Consider the following 11,992-nt stretch of genomic DNA (forward strand, 5'->3'; position numbering starts at 1 on the left):
GTGAGTAATTATGTCCATTTGCTTACTATTCGCTGCCATTTGTAGCATTGACAATAATTTTTGTATACAATTCTTACAGGCTTCTTCAAGTGAGGGGGAAGGCAGTCAGCGGGAGCAGCGAGGTCGGGGCCAAGGTGTGGCGTCAGGCCGGCGAGTGAGTATTTTTTTTTTTTTTTGAGTAGCATCCTGCTGTGAGGAACATTACATTTGAGTAGCATCCTGCTTTCACTAGGGATGTTTACTAAGCTTACATTATAGCTTTTCAGGGCAGCAAGTATTGGGGGAAGGTAACAAAGTTGAACTCCCTGCACAAAAACATTCCAAAATACAGGTGTAGAAACCATCAATATACATACATCAAATGGCAAAGGATAGGGCCAAGGTACATATCATGACAGGTGCTGGTGGTTGTTAATATTTGCAACCTTTTTGTTTTCTAATTTTTCTAGGTTTCACAACGGGACCAAGGAGATGCTGGAATTGATGTGGAGCTCCTGATCTCCAGCATCCAGGAGCGTGGCCCGTTGTGGGACAGCCGTGACCCCCGGCACATGGACCAGGTGGTGTTGAGGCGTTTGTGGGTTGAGGTGGCAAAGTCGCTGTGGGATGGCTTTGAAAGCACTTCAGCCAAGGACAAAGCCAACTTTGGTGAGTATTGCTGATACGCCGTGCTGATACGCTGCTATGACCCATCTTGACAGGATAAACACAACCGTGTGTGATGCGATCAACGCCTAAACTTTGCATCGCACACGGTTGTTTTATCCTTTTAAAATGCTAAATATGTAACCTTTTTTTTTTCTTTGCATTCACAGTTAAAAAGTTGAGGACCAGATGGTGATCCATGAAGGACCGTTTCAATAAGGGGATCCGTGCTGAGGAGGAGCAATCGCAGAGTGGTGCTGCTGCGGCCAAGTCTGTGCCATACAAGTACAACAGGGCGTTACAGTTCTTAAGACCGGTCCTTGGCCGCCGACAGTAAGTATTTTGTCCACATACCATATTGCACAGCCACATTACATTGCCCAGCCACATAGCATATTGCACAGCCACATAGTACATTGCCCAGCCACGTACATTGTGCATCCACATAGTATATTGCCAGGCCACTATATCGCAGCCACATAGTACACGTTGTAGCCACGTATCCACATAGTATATTTCCCAGGCACATAGTGTATTGGCCATCCATGTAGTCAGCGTAGCATATTGGCCATCCACGTAACTTTTTCCCTAGTGGAATGGTATATAGCCCATTAGTAATTTTTTGGGTTAAGCGTGAGTCCTTGTAGTCCATGACAGGTTACGTTCTGAGTCAGGGTAGTTCTGATCGCAGGAATAATGATGACGTCTCGATCACATGATCCTAACGTCATGGCCGTTCCTGCGATCAGATCAGCAAAGTCACTGTGTATTTTTTATTTTTTTTTTTTATTTTTATCTTGACGTTAAATTTTATACTATTTTTGCGGCATAGGCAGCGTCAAGAAAGAGTTTTAGACAAAGATTTTTTTTACCCATGACAATGGTATGCGGTCAAAAGGCTTTGGCAGCGGGAATGAACATTTATTTTCTGCCGTTGGTATGTCCATGATTGTTATCGTCAGCCATAACGGTCAGCTGGCGATAACAATCAGCAATTTATTATAGGCCACACAGACTGAGAGACAGAGGATTTGTATTATTGTGTAATGTAATGTTAATTTTATTACAGGAGTTGGCGTATGGGATAGGTTATTAATTGAAGACTAATTTTTCCCTTATCTTTTCACAGGACACACAGCAGCACCCTCGAGCGAGCTCGCCCCGCAGGAGCGGACCTTCATGAATCGCCATCTGACCCATCACAGCCCTCCCACAGCGACAGCAGGCTTGCACCGCCATCTGGAGAACCGGCAGCCGGTACATCAGGTGTTCCCCTGCCCGAGGCCTCTGGCGCACCTTCGTTCGGGAATTCCCGACAGCGCCAGCGGGCCTCGGACAGGCCAGCCATGCCCGAATTTTTGCATTTGAGCACGGTTTTCCAGAACTGTTTCAAGGCGTTGAGCGATAAAATGGACACTCGTCTGTCCAATATCGACCGGCGCTTTGAAACTATGGAATCTGAGCTCTCGAGTACGGCCAAACATTTTTTTAGTACCATTGCTAAGGGCATGGTGGAACACCTTACGCCGGAACTCCAGATTTCGGTGATGCAGGCCTGCAACACTGCATACGTGAGGGCTCTGCAGCAGGCTCGGGTCATGCAGTCAGCGACAATGCCTGTAGTGCCGCCGCTGGCTAGCATGACTCCGACTCCTGCTGGAGAGCCACTCCAGCCACCCCACCGTGGTCCACGTGCCGAGCGACGCCACCACAGGCACCATAGCATTGTGCCGCCGACTCCTGCTCCTGCCAGGCCCTCATCATCCCATAGGCGTCATTCTGGGGGAGCTGCCGTGGGAGAGAAAAAAAGAAAAAAAAGGAAGAGGACACACACTGAGGCACACACTGAGGCTCTGGCTGCTCCAGTACAGACACAAAGTGCGCGTCGGGGCTCTAGCCGCAGCAGGAGCAGCCAGGGCCAACCAAGAACCTCGCAAAGGCTTGTGTTGCCTCCTCCCTCCCCTACAGAGGTGGCGGTTTCTTCCCCAGTAAACCCTGCGGAGGGTTTGGACCTGCCATCGAGCCTCCTGGACTATAGGTCATCATCCTCCTCTTCGTCATCATCCTCCTCTTCGTCATCATCCTCCTCTTCCTCTCCCCATTCCAAACAAGAGACATACCATTCCCCCATGGTGGCAGAGGTTGATACCCCCTAAGTTTATTTCCCCCTTTTTTTTTCTGTTTCCCCCCAATAAAAAAAGTTTGTTTTAAAACAACAATATTTGTTCTTATTTTCCAGTATACTTCTCGGCAAGTCACGCCGTGCGCTGTCTACACATATTTTGTGCTTCAAACACCTCATATATGCAATGTCAGACACTATTTTTACAATTGTTATTTTGCCTTTTTTTGGGTGTCTCTCATTGCTGTATGAGGTGTTTACAAACACTAAAGTGTATGAGGTACAAACACTAAAGTGTATGAGGTGTTTTCAAACACTAAGGGTATGTGTCCACGCTCAGGATTGCATCAGGATTTGGTCAGGATTTTACATAAGTATTTGTAACCCAAAACCAGGAGTGGGTGATAAATACAGAAGTGGAGCAGATGTTTCTATTCTACTTTTCCTCTAATTGTTCCACTCCTGGTTTTGGCTTACAAATACTGATGAAAAATACTGACAAAATCCTGATGCAATCCTGAACGTGGACACATACCGTAAAGGTACCTTCACACTTAACAATGCTGCAGCGAAACAATGATGCAGATCACTGCAGCATCGCTATTTGGTCGCTGGAGAGCTGTCTGTGTGACAGCTCTCCAGCGACCAGCGATGCCGAGGTCCCCGGGTAACCAGGGTAAACATCAGGTTGCTAAGCGCATGGCCACGCTTCCGATGTTTACCCTGGTTACCAGTGTTAAATGTAAAAAAAAAAACAGTACATATACTCACAATCGCATCCCCCGGCGTCCGCTTCCCTGCACTGACTGAGTGACGGCCCTAACAGCAGAGCGGTCACATCACCGCTGTGCTGTGCATTCACTTTACGGCCGGCGCTCAGTCAGTGCAGGAAGCGGACGCCGGGGGACGCGAAGATGAGTATATGTACTGTATTTTTTTTTACATTTAACACTGGTAACCAGGGTAAATATCAGGTTACTAAGCGCCGCCCTACGCTTAGTAACCCGATATTTACCCTGGTTACCATTGTAAAACATCGCTGGTATCGTTGCTTTTGCTGTCAAACACAACGATACACGGCGATCTGACAAACAAATAAATATGTTATATGCTATGGTATAAAAATGTTATTTGAAGCAGGGTAGAAAAATTAGAAATTTTTTTTTATTAAACAACAACATTTTAAAAACAAAGGGTTCCAATTTTTTATATAAGGCACATTACATTTGTGAACTATAGGTAGATGCCAAATTTGACATACCCAAACCAACCTAAACGGATAACATTTATTGAACATTTACTGGAGAATTAGTTTATTATCATATTATATTTTTAGCACAGTCACAGTAGAGGTATTTATTGGTGTAGTTAAAACCAGAATACAGTCCAACAGTAACATTATTACTACACCATTTGATCTTGCCATGACACACGGCCAATATCTGACACAAAATAGGCCGCAAAACGATCCCTCATCTGCGCAATTTCCACACTTGTCCTCAGAGGATGATCATGGTAATCGGGCAATGGGTTGGCTATGGGTTCATCGAGTTCCACATTCAGTCTCTCTTTGGCCATAATGTAATTGTGGAGAACCACACAAGCCTTCACCACCTCATCCACTGTTTCAATTTTAAGATTAATGGCGGATCCTAATATCCGCCATTTGGAGACAAGGATGCCAAAGGCGCACTCCACAGTCCTTCTGGCCCTGGACAGTCTGTAATTGAAAACCCTTTTTGTATGGTCCAAGCCCCGACTGGAGTAGGGTTTCAATAGGTTGGCAGACATTTGGAATGCCTCATCCCCAACCACAACAAATGGCATCGCAGGGCCTTCGGTGTGGGGAAGAGGTTGTGGCTGTGGGAAATTAAAATTGTTGCCATATAATTTTTGGCCCATATCCGACTCTTTAAATGTGCGTGAGTCATTTGCACGCCCAAACGCACCAATGTCCACTGCGAGAAAACGGCAGTCCGCACCGGCAATTGCCATGAGCACAGTTGAAAAGTATTTTTTGTAATTGTAGAAAAGGGATCCACTTTTCGCAGGCTTGGTAATCCGAATGTGCTTTCCATCCACTGTGCCAATACAGTTTGGAAAAGAACACACTTGCTCAAATTTCTGTGCGTTGGCCTCCCAGATTTCGCTTGTAGGGACGGGTAAAAATTCCTCCCGGAGATTATCCCACAATGCGCGGCATGTCTCAGCAATAATTCCGGAAAGAGTGGAGACTCCAATCCGGAATTGAAAATGAAGTGATCTCAAGGTCTCTCCGGTAGCCAGGAAACTGCCAAGAAGATAAAGAAATTTACATTAAAGTACATTGTAATTTATAAAAGTACATTGACCATACCAAACCCAAAAAAAATTAAAAAAAAAAAAAAAAGGCAAGAACATATCACAGTCATTCAAACAGCTACGTACCGTAGAGTCACCAGCAGCCGTTCCTCTGCGGAAATAGCTCTCCGGAGCTGCGTGTCCTGCCTGCTAATGGATCCTTCCACCCGACGCAGAAGATAGCGGAAGCTGTCCTGAGACATCCTGGTATATTCGAAATATTTCTCCAGGTTGTCATTCAGTTCGCCAAACAAGCAATGGTATGCTCCACGGCTCTCCCGAACTTCCACGATAGGGTGTATCCAAAAGCAGCGACGACTCCATCTCCGTTTTTCCCTTTCCCTTTGATGAAAACAGGCAACAGCATAGGCATGAGCCAAGGCAAATTCCATCTCCATATCCATGTAGATACTGTCCATGGGACGCTCCATCATGAATACCAGCAAAATGGGAGGAATTCATCTCTGCCAGGGTATATACACAATTACATAACACCAACCCTCTTCTAGCCATTGGTGGTCCTTATCTATTGTGTAGACACTTTTTTTGGGGGGGGGGATGAAGAATGACTCACTGCACAAAAAACGCATGCGTCGAAAAACGCTGCGTTTTTTGGTCAAAACGCAACAGCGTTTCCAAAAAACGCTGCGTTTTGCGCCGCATGCGTTGAACGCATGCGGCGCAAAACGCAGCGTTGTGCATGCGTTTTGCTGCGTTTTTGTTTGCATTGTGCGTTGCGGCGACGACGCTGCGGCGCACACCGCAAATGTGAACGTAGACTAACTGACAGACTGCCAACTGCATTGTGAAGCCATGTCAGCCGTCTTCCCAGGGACTATCAGAGCTGCTGCTAAATCTGCTGTGTAGATCTGTACAGGGACCCCATCCTCCTGCTCAAATGGCTGCATTCGATGCTCTGGTGTCTGGGCCAGCCACCTGCTGCCCATCCATTCCTGGAGCCCTTTGTTCCAACTTGCCATCCACTGCTCCTGCTCCCGACACCACATGCGCTGCTCTGGAAGAAGGGGAGGTCGACTCTTGCTGCAGGCCCCACTGGATGGATTCCTCCCGGCTCTGGAATGCTGAGTCTCTGCCTTGCGACCCACACTATGCTATGGAGGGTTCCCAGAGGGGCTCTTGACACGGCATCGGACCCGGGGGTGGGGTAAGATCCGGAGTAAGGCACACTGGAGGCCTAGTTCTTCACGGTCGACGTCCTTCCTGAGATCCTGAGAAGTTGGAGAAATTCCGGTCACTGCCCCTTGCAACAGGCTGTGGACAGATGACTGCAGCCAGTGTGTCCCATGTGTGCCTGTCTAACTCCTAAGCTGCTGAAGTAATGCCTCAACAGCCTCCATGGTTCTGGTACGTGCACCACTTCCTAACACTGTTAAGGGGTACCTAAAATGGCTACCCCCAAAAAAGATGTCTGACCTTTTTGTATTATTGCCCCATAACCCGCACCTCTAAACCCCTCCTCTCCCAAGACCTGATCCCTGCCCCACCTTTGTACAATCTGTTTACCCCCAATTTTCCAAATGTCCTCCTGTTCGCTATATTCCCACCTTAACCCTGTCATGTTGGTCTCCTTTGAAGGCTGGGGACCCAGTATGGCCTCTCTGGACTGGCAGTTTTTGTCTTGTAAAAGCTGGAGGCCCTTTTTGGGATTAAGACCCTGGACAATTGCCCAGCTTGACCCCATTAATGCCAGCTCTGATACACACAGACTAATAAATAGGCTGTGTGTGTAAAATCCGAGAAAACAGGTGCTGACAAATGGAGTAATTGTATGGATGAAGGAGAATGTGGCTTATACAGCTCTGGCAAATATTAAGCGACCACCACATCAAAACCCTGTCATGGGCAGCCCAATCTCCAGACCTGAACCCCATTGAAAACCTCTGGAATATAATCAAGAGAATGATGGATAGTCACAAGCCATCAAACAAAGAAGTGCTTAAATTTTTGCGCCAGGAGCAGTGTGAAGGACTGGTGGAAAACATACCAAGACACATGAAAGCTGTGATTAAAAATCATGGTTATTCCACAAAATAATTGATTTCTGAACTCATCCCGAGTTAAAACATTAGTATTGTTGTTTCTATATGATTATGAACTTGTTCTCTTTGCATTATTTTATGTCTGAAAGCACTGTTCTTTTTTTAATTTTTAACATCTCTCCTTTTTCGGAATAAAAATTCAAAATTTATTGCTTGGAAATTCAGAGACGTTGTCAGACGTTTATAGAAAAAATGAACAATTTACATTTTACTTAAAAATATACCTATAAAGAGAAAAATCAGACAAACATTTTGCAGTGGTTTCTTAATTTTTGCCAGAGCTGTATAAAAAAAATTAAAAACGATTAAGGTTCAAAAACTGCACCAAAACACGTTATTTTTAGCTTTTCATATACAACCCGTTCTCCTTCATCCATACAATTACTCCGTTTGGCAGCACCTATTTTCTCCGATTGTACAAACATACAAACACAGCCTATTCTCTTCCCCTGGAACTCCTCCATACCCCAACTGCAATGCGCTTTGCAAGATCTCAATTCTGCGGAGCAGCAGAATATACCAGCTAAGATGTCTAATCATTGTAGACAGGCTGTTTCTACCATTGTGTCTTTCTTTTACACATCCTCCGCCAGTTTATCAGTACATATACCCATCTATCTCTCTGGTCTGTACGATATCGCATAAGGGAACTCACTCTTCCATTTGCCTTTCACACACATAGAGAGAGAGACCTGCATTCTAGCTGGATGGGAGGGAGAAAGCAGTGGAAACCTGCCTCTTGGACTAGATACCATGTCTCCAGCTGTCAAGGGTATGTAAGAAGCTGCTGATAGTAGCACTGAAAGTAGGTGTAAAAGGTCTGCATTTGGCATTGCAGACACTTTCTTAACCCTTCTGACTCTTTGACTCAGTGGCAACCTTTCTCCAGCTTTATTTGATACACCTGGACCTGGGTGTTTATAAACTCCCTGCCTGCTGCTGGGAATTGTCAGTGATATTTCGATTTCCCCCTGTTGTGACTTGGAGCTATAGCAGTTAGCTATCTTCCTCTTTGGTGTAGCTGGAGGACGTCTGTGTTACATCTCTGAGTCTACTCAAGATAAGTGTTCCCCTTGTTTGTCTATCCCAGTGGGGATCGACTAGTCCTACCCCGTCATTCCATAAGCAGGGTCAGGCAGGGATTAAGTTACTGCTCGGCGATAGGTGCAGAACCTATAAAGGGAAGTTTAGGGCAGACAGGGTGACTTTAGATCTGCCTAGGGGTCATCACTCCCCCCTTCCCAAGTGTTTGGCTCCCTTCCTCTCATCCCTTCATGTTGCACTTAGTCTTTCCTACACTGTGGGTGACACCAGCCTTCTCTCTGAAATGCTGCAGCATTCATAGTACAACATAAATGTTTAAAATGCAGGAGTTAGTTTATGATTCATGCTGCCCATGGCACAGGCAGCAAAAATCAGTCAACAGTTTCCCTTTAATAGATAGAGAATTCTTGCTTAAAATTCCCCTTGTTTAGTAAAGGCCTAAATCTTTATACAGAATAGCTTTCTGCTTTAGAGGAAGTAACTTCAGCCAATTAAACGGTCGAGAACACAGATATCTAATGATTAGAATGGGTGTGTTGATAACTGTAATCTAAGCATATGATTATTTTTAAAGTTCAAAGACCATGACCTTTCATGATCTGCTTATCCTTTGTGATCCTCTAGCCTAAAATAAAATGTAATTGCTGACACCAAGTAATCACTTGAAATAATACATATTAAGTAAAAAAATGTGCCAATAAATGACACTTAATCATTTGCTGCAATCACAAGCTAAAAAGGAAAGAAATTAAAACGTCAGAGCCACCATTTCCATGCTACAGACCAATGATCCCTGGATCCTCATTTTCCCAAGGATATCTCCAGAATACCATCAACAAGTCCACCTATGCACGCTTTTAGGTGATCAGACGTAAGAAAATAGGCTAGTGTCATTTGTAATGTAGGAAAGAAAGGCTGAGTTATTGAAGTCAGTGACCTGTACCTGAAACGCAGTGACACGTAGCAAAGAGTAATAACAATCTCATTTTGGAATCTAGCTCAGGAAAGCGAATTGACTGTGCAATAACGCACTGTGTAATGAGGCAGAACTTAATAACACAGACCACAATTATGCTTTATTAAATTCTCTCCGTGCTCCCGGCACGCACATATGTATATAATATAGCTAGATAAATAGAAAAGCATCATGTGAATTATGGATCTTTTCCTTTTGGAGATGTGTAAATTGCATGGAAGATGTGATAGGAACCCACCCCATCTGTATTTGTTCTGTGGTTCGCTAATTGCGTCAGATCCTGGGAGCAGGCCAGAAATTGCCACTAGAGACTAAAACACACACCCTGCAGTCTCTTCCATTTTGGCTTTGGCTGCCATAGAAATGCTGAAGTGTTTGTGTCACAAACCAACAAAGACAGGGAACATTGGGGGGAAAGCTGAGATGCTTTGATGGATGAGAGATGATTAGAACCAGGCAATCTTCAAAGACTGTCACTGCTGCCGGCCAAGGAGATCGACAATAACACGCCGGGAAGAGTCGGGCAAGGAAAGCATGCGAAGTGAGACCGAGATAGTGATACTATACATGTGGGAAATAAAAGCGGACATTTAGAACGAACCAAAACTGCAAGAAAAATACCATTGTCATCTTTATTCAAGCCCTTAACCTGTTGACTCTCCGCTCAATGGGAAACCCATAACAGTTGTATTTTCTGATGTGAAGGAACTTCTTCTTACTGCTCCGGAAAGTCCAGTTTTTAAAAATAAAATATATTACAGCAAAGAATGTATTTAAAAAATATAAGACCTTTTAAATCCTCAGCCGCTGCAGCAGACCCAGCCAATCTCTCCTTACGGTGACCACCCAGCCAATCTCTCCTTACGGTGACCACCCAGCCAATCTCTCCTTACGGTGACCACCCAGCCAATCTCTCCTTACGGTGACCACCCAGCCAATCTCTCCTTACGGTGACCACCCAGCCAATCTCTCCTTACGGTGACCACCCAGCCAATCTCTCCTTACGGTGACCACCCAGCCAATCTCTCCTTACGGTGACCACCCAGCCAATCTCTCCTTACGGTGACCACCCAGCCAATCTCTCCTTACGGTGACCACCCAGCCAATCTCTCCTTACGGTGACCACCCAGCCAATCTCTCCTTACGGTGACCACCCAGCCAATCTCTCCTTACGGTGACCACCCAGCCAATCTCTCCTTACGGTGACCAAGTGTTGTACATCCACCTGACCAATATAGACAATCACTGATGCGTGCTTGTACATCACATGACTGCAAAAACCAATGATTGGCTGCAGTGGTCACTTTATGGATGCAGTAAAGTAAGCAGATCGCACTGGAGCGCCGAATCAGTGGGAGATTTACAAAGTGAGTAATGTATATTTTATTATTTTATCAAATTCCTTGCTCTTATACTTTTTTTAATAAACCTGATATGAATTTTTATTTAAACAAAACTTTGTATTTATTAAATATAGCAGAAACTGATGTTACTCACCCTCCCCAGGTCCAGCACTGGGGCTCTGCCACTGCTCTGCTCTTTGTTTTGCATGGTGATGTTGCAACTACAGCGCACTTCACTGCTGCAGCCAATCAATGAGCTCAGTAGTTCTGTCTCTGTAGATGGCAAGAGTCATTGAACTCAGTGATTGGCTGTAGCAGTGAGGTGCACTGTAGTTGTGACATCACGACTGCCGTCAGTAAACAAAGACCAGAGCGGTGGTTAAGAGCTGATGCTGGGTTGAGTGAGGGTGAGTAACACCTGTGTTTATTATTCTATATGTAAACAAGTCTTTACTAAGATAAAACATTATCCCGGACAGCTCCTTTAACCCCTTAACGACTGCCGATACGCCTTTTAATGGAGGCAGTTAGGGGTATGTATTCCTCACTGCCACTTTTTAACGGCATTGAGAAATAAAGTTATAGCGCCACCCAGCATTGGAAATTCTCCGGGGTCTTGGCTCTCGGGGGTAGCTGAGACCCTGAAGAACATGATTCGGGTCGGTTTTTACCGACCCCAGTGTTGCAAACACCGTTATTCACGGAATAACGGCGCCGGCAAAAAAAAAAGTCTGATTTCTCATTTAATTTCTCTCTCCTCTGATTTGATCAAAGGAGACAGAAATGGGGTCCCCCGAGCCCCCTGGTACCTCCGGTGTCCTTGGACCCTCCTGCATCCCATGGTCCTGTCTCCTGGCCATCAGCATCTTCTTCCGGTCAGAAAATGGCAGGCACATGCACAGTGCGCCCGCCGAGATCTGCCGGCTGGCTCCTGACAACAATAGGAAATGTTTCCTTTTGGTTCATTTTGATCACTGTGTTAAGGTCTATTACAGTGATCAAAATAAAAAAAAATAGTAAATCAAACCCTCATTTATCACCCCATTAGTTAGGTAAAAATAATAAATATTTAAAAAATGTATTTTTTTAGGGTTGGGCTAGGGTTAGGGTTGGGTTAGGGTTAGGGCTAGGCTAGAGTTGGGGTTAGGGTTGTGGATAGAGTTATGGATGGGATTACGGTTACAGTTGGAATTAGGGTTAAAGGTGTGTTAGGGTTAGTGTTGTGGTTAGGGTTATGGTTGGGATTAGTGTTAGTGGTGTGTTGGGATTAGGGTTGTGGTTAGGGTTATGGCTAGAGTTGGGATTAGGGTTAAGGGTGTGCTGGGGTTAGGGTTGGCATATGAATTGGGGGGTTCCACTGTTTAGGTACATCAGGGGGTCTCCAAACGTGACATGGCACCTGCCATTGATTCCAGCCAATTTTGCGTTCAAAAAGTCAGACGGTGCTCCCTCCATTCTGAGC

At 45.2% G+C, this 11,992-nt stretch overlaps 1 protein-coding gene across 1 annotated transcript; it reads left to right on the forward strand.

Moving 5' to 3' along the window:
• The first annotated feature begins 729 nt into the window (after positions 1-729).
• LOC138673800 (uncharacterized) lies at positions 730-3,438 on the forward strand. The gene is made up of 3 exons (XM_069761842.1): positions 730-978; positions 1,775-2,216; positions 3,310-3,438. The coding sequence occupies exons 1-3, from the start codon at positions 845-847 to the stop codon at positions 3,436-3,438; spliced, it is 705 nt and encodes a 234-aa protein (XP_069617943.1). The 5' UTR covers positions 730-844.
• Positions 3,439-11,992: the final 8,554 nt, after the last annotated feature.

The sequence above is a fragment of the Ranitomeya imitator genome, chromosome 4 (assembly GCF_032444005.1).
Source record: "Ranitomeya imitator isolate aRanImi1 chromosome 4, aRanImi1.pri, whole genome shotgun sequence".
In the NCBI taxonomy this organism is placed as follows: domain Eukaryota; kingdom Metazoa; phylum Chordata; class Amphibia; order Anura; family Dendrobatidae; genus Ranitomeya; species Ranitomeya imitator.